Raw genomic sequence first — 22,084 nt, 5'->3', positions numbered from 1 at the left:
TTGGCAAATTCTGTACTGCACAGCATGTCCTCCTGAAGAATGCAGCTCTGTCAATGAAACAGTTCTCTCAACAAACCCAAAACCCTACACTATCCTTATGTTAAATTATTTGTCCATTGTCACCTGTGTACTCATGGTTGTATAAGACTTAGGGGGCTTAGAGTCACTCAATGGTCAGTGCTCTTCTTTTTCTAGCTCATCTTGAATTTGGGACTTCTGAGTGGATTGCTCTGGTATGAATAATAACTATGAGGAGTCCTTGAGTTCTGTAGAGATTTTGGGTGTTGTTTTATCAATTGGTGACCTTGAGGGTAGGTAGTTTGAAACAGCTGTGCTCTAAATTATCCATATTGCTTTATATTATGCATCAGGTCTCATAGTTTAGGTTTTTGTACTAAAAGGTATTTAGAGTGGAGAAAAACCTAAGCTTTCTTAGTTCATTTTGTTGGTGTACTGCAATGTTATACACACATTTACATTATTCCTACAATTTAATACACAGTAAGGGGCTGTCTTGAACTACTGGATTAAATAAATTCCTATTTCTGCTTGAAGTTCTTGTTGGCAAGAAAAAGTACAGGTCCCCTGGAGATGGGTTACATGTTCTTTTAAGTCTTTTCTATCTAATTTTTAGGATTTCTATGAACCTCAATTCAATTTCTTGGCAATAGATATAGCAGTCTTCTGGCTATGATCAAGAAGAGAATCAATCTAAAATTTGCTTTTATCCTACATTGAGCCACTTCTCTTTATGGTGAGAAGATATTAGAATCATTGATAGAATACACATTTTACTACTTCCATTTCTTCGCACGCATATTGTTTTGAATAATTGAAAAGTTATGATTTGCTACATTTAACTTGGACTTTGTTATTGTTGGGCAGAGTACTAACATTACAAGTCTCTCAAAATCACTGTCAAGTCACATGGAAACTTTGCCTACCTATTCATTAAACAGGCAGGAAGAGATACTGAGCTGGATTGTGTTGACAGTGAGCAAAATAGAAGCAGCATCTCTCCCTAAGTAACTCAGAACTCTGTCCATCCTGCTGCTGATACACCAAAGCAGTTTTCCTCTCATACCTGTATCTCATTTTAATTGGATACTGCCTGAGAAATGGCAGAATTATCTTTTTGTTTTAAAAACAAGTTTCCCTGACAACTTGCGATTTATGTTTTTTCTTTTCCTAGTGCATAATCATGCCCAGCATTTTTGTGAAGGTGTGTATCTATATATGTAAAACAGAAGAACGTTACCTAGAGGAAATGCTGTTCCCTGGATAGAGTATCTGCAAAGATTGTTATAAAGGAGCCAGGAGGGGATGATTAATTACTGTGTTAATGCACTCATGTACAGTAAAGCAGGGCTCTTTATTAAGAGTCACGTAGCACTAATGTCCTGTTGCTTTCACAAATTACCCATTTGTTACTAGGAGGGTCAAACCCAAATACTGTGTGCAAGTCCTCCACATATGCCCGTGGTTTTTTCTCAATCCTTGTACCACAGGGCACGAGTATAAGCAATTTGTTGTCATGAGGGCTGGCAGTCAGGAGAGCTATACGTCCATCTGATGTTGATGTAACAAGCAAGGCTCTGCTAGGAATTTCCGTCTGCTTTTCATCCTGAATTTGCCTACGGCTAATTACTGTGCTTGGTGATGCTTAACTAAAAGTGACTGGAAATGTGTTTGCAATTGAACATTTTTATAGGATCTCTGTCAATAGGAGGTTGTTTCTGTGGGCCTGTTTTGTGTTACAAAACCTTTGCTTTGTAAAAGGTAACTTCTGAAAATTCATTCCTTTTCTTAAATTAATAAGTTTAATTTATTCCTGAAATGCCAAAATCTCTGCAATGAGTAACAAAATCAGACTGAACCACCTTGGTTATTAAAACTTTGGAAGACTTGTTGGAATATTTTGGAGCACTTCCAGCTGCTGGATGTGTTCCAGTTGCAGGTGGCCTGCACTATCAAAGCTTTGCTTGCAGCTGTGACCTTTATTCCCCTTTTGACATGGACTTGTGTGATGCAGGAGAACCTGCTCCCTGCCCAAAAGACGGAGTATTGTGACGAAGAGGAAAGTATTTCTACAAAGACAGCCGTGTAGCTCATTGTGCAGAGAGCAGTGTGGAATTGCTATAGCAGTGCATAATTAGCAAAATGAAAATGTGGCAACTTGAAGAAAATTAAGGGGAACAACCAGCAGTTTGCCCAGCCCCTGCCAGGGCTGAGTGTTAGTGGGCTGTGGTGGTTATCTTGCACAGGCTAGAGATGGCCCAGGCACCATGAGCTAAAGAGCTTTAATCAAAGAGAGATGATAAAGAAGTGTTCCTTCCATGATCCTCATGCGCTGAGTGATACCAGTCTTGGCAGAGCATCTCGCAAACCTTAGCTCTGGCTGCTTCTCAGACAAATAGAAGAGCACTTATGGTGTAAAGCCAGACTTTCAAATATGTTCTGCTTAAATGACATATTTTAAATATTAAATAACAGATACTTTCAGGAAACCTTTGCATCTAACAGAACTGCATCAGCGGAGAAAGAGCTCTGATGTTCTCTAACCTAGAGTCTCTTTGATGATTAGAAATCATAGGAAATCTATCATGGTTACCTGTAGTAGGAAAGGACTACATCAGTGTTTTAAGTTTAGTATTTCTGTGTTGCACTTAGAAGTTTTGCATTTGAAGGAAATCAAAAAGCCACCTTAAATATGCACATATACATGAATATGGTTTTGTAAACATGAAGGATCCACATGAAATTAGATGGCATGGCTTGATGCAACACTTGAATCCTTTTTTTTTTCTATTTCTAAGCCTTCTGACACCAACTATCCAAAAATCTAAATTGAAAAGTAGGAAGTTTAGGAGCTCACAACTGGAAATGTGGTTTGAGCTTCAATCACTGCTCAGCTTCAATCACCTGCTCAGTTCAGGTTTTGTGTAAGAGAGAATTCAGCCCTTTTATATTGAGCAAGAGAAACAGAATTAGCTCTTTCTAAAGGCTTTAAGCCCCCAAGTCTTTTACATTGAAAATGTTCATGGAAGTCAATGGGCATTTTCAGTTCCAGAGGAATCCAGGGTTAAGTCTAGGATCTACCTGTTACCAACTAGATAATAATGAATATACACAATGTTACATTGCATACAAATATCACACTTAATTCCCCAGTTTTAGCACCTTACTACGTGTAGTGCTTGCAGCTGTGAATAATGTTCTTATTTGGTTAGATTTATATACACTGTAAAAGGGGCAGTAACACAGCTGTGCAGCTATCAGCCACAGAGCACAGTACAAATTGTCGGAATTCACAGTTTGGGCTCTATTTCTTTAAAATTCACAGTGTGGGCTCTATTTCTTTAAAATACTATGAATAATTCTACAAAACACTGCAGGATCCAGCTCTCTGAACCTCAAAGATTTCTGACTCGTTTTGGAAGTGCGATTGGTCTACCTATGTCAGCGAGGGTCAGGGTGTTTGAGCAGGAACAGGAGCTGCAGACGTGTTGAATCTCACACTATACATCACAGTCTTAGTGGGTAATGGGCATGTTCTTGTCTCTTGTGCCCCAGCTAGGACACAGGTACTGTACTTTGTGGTTTGCACATTTTAAGAAACTGAGGATGACAACCTTCTGAAGGTGGCAAACTGCTCCGAAGCAGCGGCACAGCCTGAAACAGCTGCAGAAAATCCCGGGAGGCCTTTGCTTTATGTGGGGCACTGCAAAGAAGCTGTTTTGCCATACCAGCTCCCTCAGCACACCCACAAACTTTGCAAAGTAAGTTACCTCTTTCTTTGTTCTCATTACTGTTCACCTACCAAATGCTTGCATTTTATTTGATATTGCGGGTAACTGCTGTTACTGCTGCTGCATGCAATACAAAGCTGACAGAGAAAATGTTTCGACGTAGTTTTAGTTCACTACTGTTCCGAGTTCATTAAATAAAGCAGCAAGCGCTGGGCCGGGCCGCGGTGGCAGCGCGGCCGTGAGGGGCGGGCCGGGCTCTGAGGGGAGCGCGGTGAGGGGCGGGGCGCGGTGAGGGGCGGGCCGGCGGCCATGGCGGACAGCGTGCAGGTACCGCCGGGACGGGAGCTGTTTGTGTTAAATTGTCCGTGCTGAGCTGCAGCCGAGGGCCACAAGGATGGTGAGGGGTCTGCAGCATCTCGCTGGTGACGAGAGACTGCGGCAGCTGGGCTTGTTTAGTCTGGAGGAGATTGAGAGGGGTCTTGTCAATATATTTAAATGTCTCAGAGGTCAGGAGGATGGTGCCAGTCTCTCTTCAGTAGTGTCCTGTGACAGGAGGAACAGTGGCCATAAATCACATCACAGAAATCTCCACCTCAATATGAGGAAGACTTCACGTGGAGGGTGGTAGAGCACTGGAACGGGCTGCCCAAGGAGGTTGTGGAGTCTCCATCTCTGGAGAGAGACATTTGGAGACATTGCAAACCCCCCTGGACGCGTTCCTCTGTCACCAGCTCTGGGTGACCCTATCTCGGCAGGGAAATGGACTGTATTACCTTCACAGGTCCCTGCCAACCCTAACTATTTCGTGTAGAAAAAGCTGTGGTGTTAAAAATGCTGTGTGTATGTGTAAATACACGTATGTACATATAAAAATACACCCGTGTCACTGTCGTCGCCCCAGCAGTTCAGTGGGGACGCTGCCTGCCCCGGCAGCTCCTCCAGCAGAGCCTGCGGACCTGGGCTAGCACAGCCCGGGCGGGCCTGTCCCTCACCCCTCTCACCTCACCCGGAGCTGCTGCTGGTGTGCGCCTCCTCCACCTGTGACCTCCCACCGCCTCGCCAGGTTTCACCCGCCTACGGACTCCCCTTTGTAAATGTATGGTTATTTCTTGGTGTGTTGGGTTTGTGTGGCCTTGGTCGTAGGGAGCTACAGGAGTGGTTTCTGTGAGAAGCTGCTGGAAGCTTTCCCATGTCCACTAGAGCCAATGCCAGCCAGCTCCAGGACACACCCACGGCCAGCCAAGGCTGACCTCACCAGAGACAGAGATCTGGTTATTTCTTGGTGTGTTGGGTTTGTGTGGCCTTGGTCGTAGGGAGCTACAGGAGTGGTTTCTGTGAGAAGCTGCTGGAAGCTTTCCCATGTCCACTAGAGCCAATGCCAGCCAGCTCCAGGACACACCCACGGCCAGCCAAGAGACAGAGATGGTGGGATAACAGATTTTGGAGGGGAAAGAAGGAAGCCATACAACAGCAGCTAGATAAGAGGGGTGAGAGTATAGGAGATGACAGTCCTGCAAACACCAAGGCCAGCAGAGAAGGAGAGGCAGGAGGTGCTCCAGGTGCCAGAGCAGATTCCCCTGCAGCCCGTGGTGATGTAGCTGTGCCCCTGGGGCCCATGGAGGTCATGGCGGTGGAGACGTCCATGTTGGAGCAGTTCCTGGAAGACTCCCTGGTGCAGGGCACCCCATGCTGGTGCAGGGTTAGAATGTCTTCCCAATGAGGAGGCAGCAGGGTCAGATGCAACATGTGATGAAATGACTGCAAGTAATCTACCCCATCCCCCTGCAATCCTGGGGGGAGGTGGTAAGAGAAAATTGGGAGTGAAGTTGAGCCTGGGAAGAGAGGACGGGTGTTTTGAAATGTAGTTTTTATTTTGTGTTATTCTACTCTGATTTCATTGGTAATGAATTCTTTTTCTGCCCAAGCTGAGACCCTTTTGCTCATGACAGTAATTGGTCAGTGACCTTTCCCTGTCCTCATCTTTTCCCACAAGCCGTTTGTTATGTTTCTTCTCTCCTGTTCAGCTGAGGAGGGGGCTGACAGAGAGGCTGTGGTCAGCTCCTGGGCATCCAGCCTGGGTCAAACCACCATAGTGGGCTTTTTTGTGGTGGAAGGAGTCTCCTAATTTTTGGTTGTTGAGGGAAAGGCTTGTGGTTTCCTTTTAAAGAGCACTGGGGGAATGGAAGCAAGCTTACACTTTCCTTCCAGCAATATCACAGTTGTATTTCTCACCTTTCATTGCTTTAGGTAGCTGAAGTGCTTTGGACGATTTTACAAATCTACAGTGTTTGCATTAATATTTGCTTTATTTGCTTGTCTGGCCTCCTCCCTGTTTTTTTCCTGTTTCCTTTTTTGACTTCGTTGACAGAGGTGTGGTTTCTGACAGGCAACTCATTTCATGCTGCTTGTCAGGAGATATAAGAATAAAATTCATTCCTCCCAAGAATGTATGAGGTGATGCATCAACTCAGAATTTCTCCCTCAAGCCTGTCTATGTAGTTGTAGCTACTACAAGATAATTTTCTTCTGCTTGAACTGCTTTGTTGTCTCCACTTGGCAAGAAGTTGCTGTGACTGTTGTGGGAGTGATTAAGCACCTTCAGCCAGTGTCACGGTTGTGTCTTTGTCAGTACAAAAGTTTACCAGTTAGGTTTCCTTAAATAAATAAACCCTCTTCCAAGTGAAATGTGTTGCTAAGTATTCTGAATGCTTTATGAAAAATAGATGCATCTTTCACAGTGCGCTCCGTTGGCGCTCCCTGTAAATGTTTTGGCAGTTGGAGCAGCGTAACACTGGGGTAATGCAGTCAGATCAGAGTAAAAGGATACAGGCTGTGCTCTATGGGACACGACAGGCTGTCAAAAATATATTGTACATCTGTTTGAAATGTACTATTGAAATTTTTGTAGTTTTTATTTCATGGCTTTATAAAAAGAATCTTTAGAGGAATTCAGTGAACTTTTTTTTTCATGTGTTTTCTGTTCCTTATGTATTGAAGTTTGTTCTACACATAGTAGCTTACCTTTGTGATATTTATGTCTATCCTTTATGATTTATTTTTTATTGGAAACCATGTGGAATTGTGTGTTTTTATGAATGGCATTCTTTAGTCTCTAGTTTTGGCTGAAGGTAGCTTAGCATGGTCCAGATATAAGGTGTAAGAAACACTGTATTCTGGTACTGTTTCTTTATATAATTTCTTATATTTTGAGACAATTCCTTTTTATTTAAATTGAATACTTTTATAATTGTTATGACTTGTAATGACTTTCAGCAGAAGGTCTTTCAGAAAATCTGAATACTGATCTTATCAAGTCTTGCTGCTGCTTTATTTTTAACCACATTTTTCTCATAAGTGGTCTGCAGCTGTGAAAACATCAGTAAAATTTACTGTCATCATACATTTAGTCAACCATAAATCATGATATATGGACTGTGACATTTTTGAAACATATTTTTTTATTAAAAGGACACTATCATGTTGATAGTGTTCCTTAAAAGCTTTCTTTGCCTATAGGTTTTGTCTTTTGCATTTGACACATCTGCATATTTTCCTTTTGAAGATAGTTGAAATGAGTGCTGCTATTTTTATTTCCTCATTTGTTTGGTGACAAAAGAAATGTTTATGACTAAAAATAGCAACTATTGATCTTAACTTCCCATTGTGGGAGCGGGCAAGTGGGGCCTTTTAAAAACAAACAGGAACAGTGAATGTGTTTCTGTTTCTGCCTTAACTATTTGTGTAGAAAGCTTCAGGATTTTCTGCTGCTACTGAAGCATTTGACAGCTTGATAACAAAATGTGTATAATAATACAAATAACAGCCTGTGTTGCCGGTGTAGTTTGGTTGGGTTTTTTCCGTTCCCATTTTGATTAAAGTTGTAACTGATACACAGTGCTCTTCCAGGGTACATCTGCTCTGCTGTCAGCCCGGGCAGAGCAGCTGAGCTTGCTTTACATGAGCTACTGGAAAGTGGAGTCCAGTCTGATTTCCCTGGTAGGGCGAGGACAGCAGGATCTTGGCTTCCTTATGCTTTGAGTATTTGCTGCAGTTAATGAGATGTGCTGTTCCCTTGTGTGTATGTTTTTGGAAGCCATGATTTTGCAAAGCGTGATGGTGTATTGTCAAACAAATGCAAATGCTATCTTCAGCCGCTGCAGAAGGCTCATCCCAAAGGAGGAGTTTATTTTAATTCAGGAATGCTGGTGCTCGTTTCATTTGCTGTGTTTCAGGGTTTGGCCACTCTGGAAAGTCCCTCGCCAAAACTGCAGGTAGTGGGGTATTTTTCCTAGCCAGAGGTGACTCAGTACAGGTTTGGGGTTTTGAGATTCTTCCCCACCCCTGTAAACACTGAGGATTTTTGCAATTTGCTGTTTAACTTTATCACTCTGCTGCTGCTGATTCCTGATTCGTGGTAGTTTGTGAAAATTGACTGAGAGATTTAGAAGGATCTTACTTTTTAGTTTTAGAGTGCCTGGTTTGGTATTTTGATTTGATGCTGTTAGCAAGGGATGCCCACAGCATTTGGAGTAATGTATTGAACAGCCAGAAACATATTATGCATTCAGAACAGCTAAAAATCCTTCAAAGGAAAATAAAACTGTGACAAATAATTCTCCAGTAGCGGCCTGTATTTAAATAGGCAGTCTGCTGCTGGGAATGGGCATTGGTAGGATTGGTTTCAGGAGTTTTTTTCCTGACACATGAAGACAGCATTACTAGAACTGACTCACCTTGGATTACCTCAGTCAGTCCCTGCAGTTAACACTAAAATGAACAGTAAATTCTTTGACACCAGTGAACGCATATAAAAATAATCTCCCGGTGTTTTCAGTAGTGGGTAAAGAGACGAAAGCAATCAATCAAAATAATTGTAAGCTTTTAGTCAGGTGTGTGTGTGTAGGTTCAGTCCAGACAGAAACTGTCTATAAACACAGGATTGTTTAAATTATTTATGGACCTTCAATATTTTCTTAAACTACAGAAAGATTGCTGATTTTTAAAAAAAAATTAAATGATGTGCTTTCTCTCCCATAGTTCCTCATCTGTCATTTGTAACAGTATTTCTTCTTATCTGATACCTGTGCTTGTTATAGTGGACAGTGGTGCCCATCCTTATCATGAGCATTAACAAAACCAGTAATACATTGGTGGGAATGTTGCTGCTGGGAATGTTGTTCCAGCCTCCCGGTGATGAAATGGTTTTTGGGAAGCATTCCCCTTGCCCTGTAAACTGTTGTGGTTTCATGTGCAGATTAGGGAGCCTTATCTGCAGCACTGAGTTAGTTACAGCAGCTGCCTATCTCTTCCGTTTAAAGTGCAGCTTGTAAAATATTAGCGTTTCACTAACAATTACGCTCAGTACGATCTTGACTGGCTGACCAGTAATTTATATAGTGCTGGTCACTGTAAATACTAAAGTGTTCTATGTATTGAACATCCTAACAGAAAGTGAGGGAGGAGCAGTTTCCAAAACATTAATATCAGTTATTCATTTAATTCAGCCCCTACAGCTTCTAAAGAATCTCACGTTCAACAGGTGTCTAACACCACTTCAGGAAAGCATTTACATTTTTTTCTTATTTAAATATGTCTCTCAATAATTGTATATTAGCAGGTTGTGCTATTAGTTTTTCCCTGCAGCTTCAATTATAGCAGCATTACTGACTGTAGGAGTATTTTTTATGCTGTTTAAATTACTTCTAATAAAAGCAAGCTAGCATCATGCTTTTAACTATGTGAAGGAAGCCTTCGTTTATTTCATTCATGTTCTTATGAGATATTTTATCTGAGATTGACTTGTTTACAGTTGGGAACAATATTTTTTTCTTATTGAAGTGTATGTGAAAGCACTCTGGTAATTAATTATAGAGAAGAAGAATAGTCTGTCCACGGAATGAATGTTCTTTGTTGCTCTCAGTCTTGTTTGTCCCTCCTGTCTGTGGTGGCTCTTCAGCTAGTCCCAGGATTTCAGTACAACTTGTAGCTCTGCAGCAGCAGGGGGAGTAGTGTAGCTTTATTTGGGGGCTCGCCTTGACCGGCGCTGCAGTGCCTTGGTATCAGCTCAGAGCAGTGCTGGTCAGGCTCAAAAATCAGGAATTCTGCTTCGCTGTCCCTGTGTGAGCTGGAAGCAGGGTTCTGCAGGCTTTGCCTTGCTGCACTTCTCTAAACCCCAGGTCCTGCAGATGTACAAGTGTACCTGCTGCAAGCAATTTTTGTGGTTAAGCCGGGCAGACTCCCAGCAGGAGGCTGGAAGGCATTTTGGGACTGGATCAGCTACTTGATCAGAGCTGGGCCAGCACTCAGTGCCCAGCAGGGCTTTGTCCAGTTTGGTCTGAAAAGCCTGCAAGGATGGAGACTCCTCTGCCTTTCTGGGTTATCTATTTAATGCTTAAGTATTTTCATGCTGAAATATTTTTCCTTATGCTGCCCCATTGTGGATCCCTTTCAGCTGGAGCACAGTCCTATGACCGTTGTCCCTTTTTCCCCTGCAGTGCCCCTCTCTGAAGGGGCTGCTTCATCTCACACCTCACTTTGTTATCTACATATTCTATTGTGAAACAGTGTTAGGGGATTTTTTTTTCTACTGTTATTTGCATTTTCTGAAATTTCATTTTTTGTCAATGACAACGCAAAATATCATCAAATATTCCATTTTTTTCAAAGACCATTGCATTGTTAGTTCATGCTCACTTTGTTATTCCCTAAAACATCTACATCCTTCCTAGGAACAGTTGTGTCAGATCCTTGTGTAATATTCTGTTGCAGCAAACATCTTGGACTTTTGTTTGGCTAGGGGAAGGAGAGAGTGTAGACAGTAAATTTGAAAATGCAATCAGGTACATGGTGGAGAGCAAATAGCATAGTAATATTTGTGTATTCTTACAATATGTTTAGGAGAAAGTTAATTTTAAAATTTAATTATTGTGCAATCCAGTATCATGTTGGTCAAATTTAGATTCATGGATTCTTTTGCACCTTTAAATCTCTGTTGTTTTTACTTGCAAGTTAATTTAATCTTGTGCAACACATAATATGTCAGTGTGTTCCAATATGGATTTATGACAAAAATACTGTGTTCCATGTATCTGCCTAGCTTTTCTCTAGCGAGAATGTGTTAAGGTATTGTGTTACTGCTGTATAATTACAGCTGTCTTGCATTTTTGACATTTGTTGAATTAATCCCTTGCATACCTCCTCAATATAAAAATGTTATTTAGGTAAGTTACTGACATAATAAAATAAACATTTTTAAAATTACATTCCTATGTACATGTATGCAGGATGAAGTCCAAGATCAGAATGAAGACAAAGATCAGGGTGATGTAGGTGGAGAAAAGATTCCTAATAGGAGATTTTTTTCTCTTTCCCAAATAACTGCCTTGTTAGAAGAAGATCTGGAAGGAGTTGAAAAGTAAGTAGCAGCAACAGCAATAATAACAAAATAAATATAATAACAAAATAAAAATTGCAGACTGTTTGTTAGATTTCTTTTGTGATGGTTATATCGTTAGTCTTTAATTGTTCAGTTAAATCATTGATATTTAACATTATTCACAAAAGATGGCAGAAAGACTTTTGATCTCAGATCCAGTCTGGTTTACTGTTTTTCCTATATCTTTTAATTTTGCTTAGACTCCTTTATTTCCAATTGTATTTCACCTTGTTGTGGTTTCTGAATTTACAGTAGCTTTAAATACGCTGTAAACAAAATACTAAGATGTAAGTAAGAACAGACCAATACTGAGCTTTTTTTGGTAAGTCTTACTTTTTTTGCTAAAACATTCAAGATTCTGTACTGTAACATGAGTTACCAAAAAAATCAAAAAGGTCTTAAAAGTTCAGCAAGGGATGGAAAGCTTAAGAAGGCATTAGTAGGTCACCATTATGGTGCTCTGGGGAAGTAGGAGGCAGCCAAAGACTTCTGATGTCAGGCTGCCTTTGTCTTTCCTGTACCAACACTCTCCCTTGTTATTAGTGTTTAATAGCAGCTAAATTTAGGAGGCCAGGAGTTCAACCTGAGACTCCAGATTTATATTTGAAAAATTGGACTTTTTAGAAGTGCAAGAATTATTTAGGAGTGCTGTGTCTGCTAGCAGGTTCTTAGGGAATTGAAAGCCAAAGGGTTGGGCCGCTGGTCTAGTTTGGGAAGGAAGAGGTGGGGGGTATATAAAATCCAGCTTTGTTCCTCTGAATAGGTAACCGTTTAATAGAGATTAAAATATTCCTGAAACATATTCTGTTCTTCCTATTTGTCACTATTCTAGGGAGAAAAGGTTTTTCTGGGATTTTTTTAAAAGAAAACTGGAAAGAAAATTCGCCACCATCAAATAATAATAGAAAAAAATCTTTCCTTTCCTGTTTTCTCTTGCACAATAGGTCTCTTTAAATTTAGAGGAGACTGAAGTGTACAACTCATGGAGACTAAAATGTGCTTAATGTGCACAATTCTTTGTGCAACTTTCCCATCAAAATTAAAAAGAAAAGCACTGAAAGATCGTATGCTCTTTTAGTCTCAGCTGATCACACGTGTATTTATATATACATGCTGTACAAGGGAAATGTAAAGTATATGCTGTATCTGACTGGAAGGAGCATAGTTAAAGGGTATTTTATGCCCACTAAGCAGTTTAGCAGCAGCATTAAAATTTTGTTTACCACAGTGCGTTGTGTCTATTTACAAGAGCAGTTTGAAGGCCACAGCTAAGGTTAGAAAATCAGAATAGATCTGACTGAGTCTGAGAGTTTTGATGTCCTGCATTCCCATCTATCAGGGAGTTTTGTACTGCTGTCCATCTTGGTAAGACTTGAGCCCTATGAAGAAAGAAAAAGCAGGGAGGGTAACTATGGACTGTAACTGCCCCATCATTTCGCAAGCATGTACAGATCCTGTTGTCAGTGACATGCCTTACAGAATATTGGAAAGATGAGCACTGACATTGTTAGCAGAATCAGAGAAAATCTAAATCCCTGAGAAGCTCTGATTATGAAAACACAGAGTTGGCAGAAGCTTCAGAGAGAGAGGATATGGACTGTTTCAAACCTTGGAAAGTTCAGCTGGCCATGTTCCACTTCTATTCCAGGACACAAGTTAAGTGTTTTTAACCGACTTGCATGTGTGCAGCCATACAAATTTGTCATGCAGAACAAAGGAATACATGTTTTAAACAAAACTGATTGGATTATATGCTTTACTCTGTTAGCTGTTGAGGCTTTAATTAAAGAAATAAACTGATCTCTTTTGACAGCGTATCTGTACTGTGTTGGGTAAAGCCCTGAAAATCGAATGGCTGCTATCGGTAGGTTCGGGATTAATGTCCTTAGGAAGGAATGAGAAGGCAGTAGGGCTTGGGAAGAGCTTGCTTTTGCACAGGCGTCTAGAAACTCTGATCACTGGCACCTGTGTCCTCAGCTGTAGTTAAGAAGCCAAGGATTGCTTTAATGTAAAAATTAACTACCTGAGACATGGCCAAAGTTATACTGGAAGAATTGAAACCAAGTCCTAGCACAAATCCCCTCTCTTCATGTGGAAAAAAGCACGCAGTTATTATAAAAGATGTAACTAATTCTGTGTTTGGATAGAGTAGACATAAATGTGTCAGCAACAGTATGGCCTCCTACAAGGGAGTGTATTTTTTCATAAATTTTTCAAGTTAAAGTAAGTGGAAAAATTTTCATCGTGTGCCAGTAAAATGGGATAAGGCTCTTTTTAAATGTTTTGACCCTTATGCAAGTGCAATTTAAACTTCTAAATATTTTAGCTACTTTCCATAATTATGTGTTATATTGTTTGCATTAATTTTCAAATGTAATTTTTCATCATGAAAAATAATCTTAAAATGTAAACAAGACCTTATTACTACTGTAAAGGTATCTAAATCAGAGTGAAAGCATGATAGTGGAAAGTGGAGACTAATTGTCTCATTTCATCCCACAAACCAATTCCTGATGAAACACTTTTTTTCCTCTGGAATTTTCAGTGTATTTCTCTTTGGTTTTGTAATGCTCTAATTTTTGTTCTTTTGTTAGTCATATCTTAACACTTCAGTAGTTTTTGCTGAAACCTGCAGGCAATTGTTTACTTTTTGCTATGTCCTCTGATCAAAAATGCAATCTAGGAATTGATGTAGCTAAATTCAAGAAATTATGTACATATGCACATATGAATAATATAGCAACTAAACAAATGTTATGGATACAATTGCATGCAGACCAAGTAAGACCTTGGAATCTGTAATTTATTTTTTTAATTTCATTATTTTACTCTGCAATTTTTTTAGGAAGCTGGAAGAATTTCTGAATCTTACACAACGAAAGACATCTTTAAAAGAAACTATTTTACTAGAGTATTATGCTGCAGGATTTTGGTGGGGTAAAGAAATGAACTTCAGTCTTATCCAGCTCTCACGATTCTTGGATCTATTAAATTTCTCCTTGGAGAATGTCAGCAGTAAGTATAATGAAGATGTGTAAAATAAATATCTGAAGTGGAAGACAAGAATGTTTCCCAGTCATTTTATTAAAGTGATATTTAATTACAGGTAATTGTGAAATGATTTATTTTCCTCTCAAATGTTGGTATGTTAGACTTTGTGCCTGAAAATAATTCTTACTGGCAGATCTCAAGTCTTTTGAGTAGAATATTCCTCATTCTTTGTTTGTACAATATGTTGTACAAATGGTCCAGGTCCTGAAGAGACCTTTTCTTTGCTATGGTAAAATAAATAATAATTACAGTAGAGTGAGAGCAAGGAGCTCCTAAATTCCAATTCCAGCTTTCTCAGTGACTGACTCACTGTAGCCTTGGGCACATTTCTCTGCTGTTTGAGATATTCAGTACATCCTGTAGCATTACAGCAGGTGAATTACTTTTTTTTTATTCTTGGAGGTCAGCTCTCAGCTTCCTATATGGCAAATGCTGCACTTGTGGCACAGAATATATGTTAACTAAGGACTGGTGAGGGAAGTAAACTGGCATTGCTGCTGAAGATGAAAAATGACAATGAAAGGACTGTAGCTCCTGTGGCTATGAGGAAATTGGCCACAAAGCATGAAGCTTGGTCTAGTGGGAATGAAATAACCAGAAAAAAAATTGTATCATTGTCCTCTAAAACCTTCTTTGTCAGGGATTCTAATGCTTGTTTAACATTCACTTTGAAGGTGATTATGTTGAGAAAAGTCCATCCCAGAGGAAGAGTGAAAGGACTCAGCAGTTTCATTCAAAAGGCGAATATTTTAAAATCAAACTCAAACAGTCATTGTACTCTTTCACTGTAATTTAGTTCAAGGGCCTTTCTGACTTGGAATTTTGACAGAATATGTACGTGCTTTATGATCATTGGAATTCCAGTTGTCCTTCCTGTCTCCAATGAGAAAGTATCTTAACATATGCTAACTATATTACTATAACAATGGAGCAGGATGGAAACCCGTCACAAATTAGTTTTATGAGACCATGTAATGCATGTGTACACAACAGGCTGGTAGCACAACCACTTATTAAAACTGACTGACATTTTTCAGGAATGTCATCTTAGTTGCATTAAGCTTTACCAAACTTTTAACTCTTTAAGCTTAAGATATTTTCCATGGCTCTGTCTGCTTTTAGTGAATTTTTATATATAAAATTGCAACTGAACCAGTTCAGTGGGCTTGCAGACAGAGGCTGTGGAAAAAAACCCTCTATTTTGTCTCTTTTTTTTTTTTTTTTTTTTGTTAACAGGTCTGATGCCCTGTTGCTTTGAAGTAAAGATTTGGCAAGAAAATGTTGTGAATTTGCTTTTTGTTGGCCTGTGAAGATCCATTTAGATTTGGCTAAGATATACGTGGTTTTTAGAGAAAGAAAATGTAGTTTTTAAATGCTTGCAGGAACCTTGTATTTGCTTCACAGCCCAGGGCTGAGATGAATTTTCTTGTAATTACCAAACATTTCAACTAAAAGCAAAATTCTAATGTCTTCTATATTAATGACCCTTTCTTTTCCTTTCCCTGCACTGCACCCAGTCAGCCTGGAGAAATTAAGCTGACTTGGCCATAATAGCAAGAGTAGCATTTAGCAGGAAGAATGGGTTTAGAGAAGGAGAGTAGTGGAAATGTGTTTAAGGCAGGTAAAGCAGCAAGGAAAACTGGGGGTCTTGCTTGATGAGGAGGAAAAATGAGTTACATTATTTGATTCTCTTCTATCCATTGAGGGTAAAGTATTCCTTACCTCACAGATGTTCTGCATGAGTGTTCCTGAGACAGGTGGTTGGGACTGAAAATCAGGTGTGCAGAGGAAGGAAAGAGAAAATTTGAATGAGTTGGCAACAGACTCAGGGCCTGGGTGATCCTGTCAGGTGCCTTCACTTCCCTACAAAGGGTGATATTTCTGATTCTGTTGCTTTTCCTCATTTCCTCTGGCTTCTATTTCCTTTGCATTCTCTGTGTTTCTTTCTTGTCCCTTCCCATATGGTTATTTATATTGTGCTGCCTCTCTTACTGAAAAGTGGGGTAGAATTTTCAAGCCTTTGATTACTGTACCACTAAAGAGCAAAACTATAAAAGAAAAGAAGTCTTCTAAGTATTTTAATTTGTTTTCTGTACAAAAAACCCCAAGGAGTGTATCAGTAGAGACATAAAACAATGAGGAAAATAAATCTATTTCACCACTGGTGGATATTTCCCCCTTTTTTTCCTGTAGATTTTTTTAGACATAAAAGGAAAAGATAAATTGTATTTGAAGCTTTTTTTTTTATTTTTATTTCCAATGGTTCTAGTGATGGCAAAATCTGTGTGCAAATCAAAAAGATGAATCCTTTATTTTTATAGGTTCAGCAAGCACTGATACATTTCAGATTGTCCTCTTTGTCAGGACAGTTATCAAACAGAATTTAAATTCTAATTCCAACCTGTTGTGGCATTAGGTTTTGATTTCCAGGGTAAAAATGTAAAGTAATTATCTGGTTTGGAAGGATGCAAAAATGTCTCCAAGTTTGATGATACGTGCAGGGTCTTATGCATATTCATATTTAATCTATTACGACTGCAAGCATTTTAAAATACTCTTCTCCCTTTTTAATATCTGTTCCTGTATTAACGGCTTATGTTGCAAGGGGCATGGTCAGAAGAATAATCTTTTACAATTCATAAGCAGTAGGCTATTTTAAAGAAAAACATACTCTGCCTCTCAAATTTTCATATTTTTCTGCCTGTGGTTCTCTCAGCATAGGTAAGAGGTGAAGCTGTAGTATCTTGAACACCTATTATTGTGATCTTTCCATTGTGGAGGCAGAGTGGTGGTTTTGTAATGGAATTTTAATGGACACTTTATTGATGAGAATAATGGCAAGATGGGCTGCTGTTTGGCTTTTAAGTTTTGGCTGCTGTTGGCTTTTAAGTTTTTATGTGGTGGGTCATAACTAAAACTTCAAGAAATCTTATAATTAAAATGGGCCAAAAACCCCCATCCCACCTTGTCATGTTTATACATGGTTTTGTTCTTTGGGATTACTTTGCAGGCAAACGTATGACCTTGGGAGAAAATTTAAAAGAACTTGAAAGAGCAATGACTGGAATAGGAGAAACTGAGGCAGAAGATGGAGGTTACCTGAATTTATTCAGCATTGAGCAATCCAAAGCAATCATTGATTTCTTGGTTGTCAGGTATTTATTTCTACAGAATCTGTTTTTTATTTCATTAATCTAATATAGTGGGAAAATGACTGATAAAATAACAGCAACAATAAGAACAACAGCACCAACAATTTTTAAAATACTATTTTTACACTACTACTGCTATTACTAGTATTTTGCTGTTATTTTACTGGACACCTTCCTACTGTGCTAACATACTGCCAACACCAAACTTTAAATCATGAAAAAGAAGAGACAATATGCAAGGAGAAGTAAACACCTGGCCTCAGATGTCAAAGCCCAAAAAATAAATTTAGACTGGAGGTTTATAAAAAGGTAAGATTATGCTAAAAATATTCCTTTTGGGTTTTGTTTGAAGTGATAAAAGAAAACAGAGTAATGCATGGGCAATAATCTTGTTTTGCTTTTAAAAGCTACTTTTAGATTCCATCTGAATAAAATTGTAGATCTTATTTATCTTATTTAGATCTTATCTTGACTCTGTTACTGTAAGTATTTGTATGGCCTTGACAGTTATTGTGGACTGAAGTGATTTAAAGTTTTGTACTTACAGAATTAAGATTCTGATCATATAGGAGTCATAAAAATATTGTATTTCAAAATCAGCAAAAATCCAGTATGTACGTGAAAAGGTTTCATGAGAGGTGTCAGCTTTTAAACAGAGACACAGAAAGAGATGCAAACAGCAGTACATTCATTATTTATTTGAGGAAAAATCCTGAGTCTGATAGCAGCAGTAATGCCCCTGTATGAAGTTGTTACTGTGATGTGTACACCCCATTTCCACTGGAGCGCCGTGGTTAAGGCAGTGGCTGGACTGCCATACCCCTGTTTGCAGTACATGATGGACAGAATGGTTCTCAAGCGGTTTAACCACCCGTGAATGTCAGGGGCAAGGAGATGGAAAATTGCTAAGTTACTCCTGTAGTGTATGCTCAGCCACTGTACTGCAGCTGTAGCCCTTCAACCCATGTTCTGACCCAAATGGGGGTGGGAGGACTTGTGGCAGTTGGGCATAAAAATTGAGTAAGGTCATGGCTGATCCATATGTAGATTTGCTGGGAATTTTCTGACTGTTCTGTAGGAAAAATGTAACGCAGCAAAGAAGGGGTTTTTAGAGTGTTTCCCTGAGTGCAGAAAATATTTTCTCTTGAGGAAAGGCAAAATACTAGGGTAGCTATTAGACTTCAGTTTAGAGTACTTGGATTCAGGTGGAGATTTAAACCCATTGCAGGCAATTTCTCTTACGATTGGGCTATAAAATGTGTCTCTTTCTCCTACTCTCTGATTTTTTTCTTTTGTTTCTTTTTCATGGAAAATATAAAACACTTAAGATTCTTCCCATAAGAAATGGGAACATCACTTTAAATCTCAAATTTCTGTAGTCAAGGCAAAATAATGTCCTGCCAAGTACTAGCCCTAAACTAAAAGGAAACTTGGCATTTAAGATGTCTCAACTCCTTTTACTTCTGCCTTCCTGTCTGTCTTTTGTATATTTATATGGAACAAACGTTCTTTCCAAATAGCATGTCTGTAACTCTTGTGTAAATTATCCTTTGAGAGATATCTTGTCCATGAAGTAATTCCTTCACAAGTCAGAAGAATTTCATCCAAGAGATTAGGTGCTCCATCCTTCTTTGAACCAAAGTATTAGCTGGGCAGGAATAGAATGAAGCTGCAAAGCTGTTGCAGCAGAATGGTATTTTGGCCACCAGATTGTGGTTGTATGTCCAAACTGCTCAATTTATTAGAAATGGGTGCTGTGGCGATGTCGTGGAAGTGCACACACACACTGAAATGTATCATATGTGTCCAGTTTATGCAATCCATTATTTCAGTCACTGGAATATTTTTTTCTAAATAACAATGGAATTGGCACACTTAAATGGGTGTATTTTAAACTTTATGAACTCAGAAATAGTTTTGAGTTTTATTACAATTCAAATTAATGTATTAGTTCAATATATTTTTTCTTGTTTAATTTTAAATGATAAGCCTGTAGCTTTTTTTCTACTCAAGACAGTATGACATGTTGTAGTTCAGATCACATTTTTATAGATGAGCTGTAAACCCATGGGATTTATAATGGAAACAGGGACAAATGCTTAACCACATTGGCACAAACTGTGCAGCAAGTATAATGATACCTTCAGGTTTGGTGGAAGGTGACAGTTATCATCTTTTTATCTTGTCTCCTTGGGCAAACACACATCAACATAGCTCCTGACATTTTCTTTTCAGGAAGCAGTAGAGCTGGGGAAATATGTCATTCTTAATCACCTTCAGATTCTCATATGACATCATAAGAGGGCCTATTATTAACAATATTACTTACACAAGTAGAATTATTTCTGTCTAATTGCTAGAAACACTGGTATGGAATTTTTAAATTGTTCACATCAAATTGAAACAAAAAGGGGCATTTTGTATAATGCCTGATAGAAGAAAGAAAACCACACTCTTTTTTTCTAAATAAAAAAATGTTGATATCTGATTTATGTAATTTGATTTCAAGAGGATTTAATGGAGAATTTTTTTCCTTCATACAGGATTAGGTGTGCCAGGTTGAACAGAGATATTTTTAAAATAAAGACATAAAATTCAGAAATGCCAAAAATAATTACTTATATTTTTGGCTATATATTTCAAATTATACATACCTGTAGCATAATCCGTGGAGAATATCATAACACCTTTGGAGGGGAGGGGAAGGAAAAGACCTGACCTTTAGGTGCTGTAAATCTGGCTTATTTCCAAAGCACTAGGATAAGAGAACAAATTTGAAATATTAATTTCTGCCAGTCCAGTTGGAAGGATATATGACTTATTTCCTGTGTGTCTGTGATGCTCATAAAATATTTTTTGTCTTTTTTCAAATAATCCCTGTTAGAATTTTACCAAATTACAGGTGTGTATGAAAGGGGACATTTATTTACATGAATCAGTGTGAGTCATTTCCAGGTTAAGTCCTGAACTTTCTTTAAACATAATTTCTGTGTCTCCACTGAAACATGTCAGGAATTCTTTGGTGAAGTGCTGCAATAAAAATGTACTTAAATGAAATTGCAAATACTGTAAGAATTTAATTAATTGCCTGTGTGCGTTGGTTAGGGGTTTGGGGGAAGGCAGCCTCTAGCTGATGGCAGCCAGACTTCTTAAGTGGGCCTTGCCAGTACCAGTCTAAAGGTGTTGCTGACCCAGCTGATGGGTCTCCCAAGAAAAGAGCCTGGGTCCTGTCCCTAGGTAGGAAGCTTAGGAACTGGTTACAGATGTTCCCTGCAAATATTGCTGTACTTTTCACAGATACAGCAGGCAGGATGGCAAACAATTCTTGGAATCATTCTTCAGCCTGGACTTGCTATGAAATCACAGAGCAGTGTTTTAAATCATATGTCAAAATGATGTGAAAGAAGCCAGGAGTTCTGTATCATGATTGTAAGAGAAGAACTAATTGTAACGGACTGTGACAGACAAAACTTTTGGTTAAACAAATACTATATCATTGATCATTAGAAAAGGGAACAAAAAAATTATTTGACACATGTAAAATGGAAAGGTGTACATGTTTAAGGAAGATAAATATTTTAGTCCATTGACAAAGTCTATTTAAAGTTACTTTTGTTATAGTACACAAAACTGCTGTGTGTTAATCTATTTTTTTAGTTTTTCTTTGAGGAAATACTACACTGATTTTGCAAAGTGACCTTGAGAGAATAAATACTTCTATTCTTTATTGTTTTGGTGTTCCAAGATCAAACTTTCTCCCCGTACTGGCAGCCCATCCCAGAATCTGAAAAGCTGATTTGGCTTTGTTTCCTTCTTGTCTGCTATTGCTGATAATAAAGGCATAAGTATCCTGGTGATAAGTGTTTCAGGAATTACTTTTTTCAGAGGAGAACTTTGTCTTCTTGGAGTTCAATTTCATAAGGACTAAGTGGATGTATTTTTAAGTATCGCACTGTATTTTCCACAGACATCTGATAATAAATCTTGCAAACTAAATATGCTGCTTGTTGTATCTGAAGTTAAACAACTGTTTCTTTTTAAAATTTGGAATGTTACCATGCTGGAGGGTAACTCTTAGTTTAACAAAACTCATAATATTGTTACCTTTCCAAAAACTTACAGCTGTAATAGTCTATGTTATGTTGTCTTTCAGCTTATTTAAACACTATAAAGCGTATGAATACCTCTTCCACGGTCGTAGAGAGGAACCTGTGATAAGTAATGAGGTGAGTCATTTATATAGATGGAACTCATTATGCAGAGTTCCTTAACGAGTGCACCATGGCATATGTTTTATATTGCTCAAAGCGACTTCATGTCAACATCCCTGCATTACTAACGTAAAACGGCTGATTAAAGAGCGCAAGTTAAGATGTTTTGATCCTCATATTCAAAATTAATTTGGGATCTCAAAAAAGTGTAAATGCATTGCTTGGTTAAGTTGTTAGTTGTGTTAAATCAGGAACACTTTTGTGTAGGTATTTGTTAGTTGATGCATGTAATTTGAATTAGCAAAGTGAGTCTACTCTGCTTTAAAATCAGCAATCAAAATCAAAAAATGTTCTGTGCCGTGCCTAGTCTGACCACAGCCCTAATAGACATGTATGCATGTGCATGTACAGAGTTCTGTTTCTACTGTAGCCACCAAGAGTTAATTATACTGGCTATAAAGAAAGAAGCAAGCTAGAAACTGAGCA

General features: G+C 38.7%; 1 protein-coding gene across 1 annotated transcript in view; it reads left to right on the top strand.

The window, feature by feature from the left end:
- Nucleotides 1–4,043: 4,043 nt before the first annotated feature.
- CABCOCO1 (ciliary associated calcium binding coiled-coil 1) overlaps nucleotides 4,044–22,084 on the top strand; it is a 51,413-nt gene continuing 33,372 nt past the window's right edge. Inside the window, exons 1-5 of the mRNA XM_041404951.1 lie at nucleotides 4,044–4,076; nucleotides 11,033–11,163; nucleotides 14,030–14,199; nucleotides 17,246–17,390; nucleotides 21,541–21,613. Of these exons, the coding sequence (XP_041260885.1) occupies nucleotides 4,059–4,076; nucleotides 11,033–11,163; nucleotides 14,030–14,199; nucleotides 17,246–17,390; nucleotides 21,541–21,613 (537 nt within the window). The 5' untranslated portion in view covers nucleotides 4,044–4,058. The remainder of the gene's footprint in view (nucleotides 4,077–11,032; nucleotides 11,164–14,029; nucleotides 14,200–17,245; nucleotides 17,391–21,540; nucleotides 21,614–22,084) is intronic.

This window comes from Onychostruthus taczanowskii, unplaced genomic scaffold, assembly GCF_017590055.1.
Source record: "Onychostruthus taczanowskii isolate IOZ18803 unplaced genomic scaffold, ASM1759005v1 scaffold22, whole genome shotgun sequence".
Taxonomy (NCBI): Eukaryota; Metazoa; Chordata; class Aves; order Passeriformes; family Passeridae; genus Onychostruthus; species Onychostruthus taczanowskii.
This window is presented reverse-complemented; position numbering and strand designations above follow the sequence as displayed.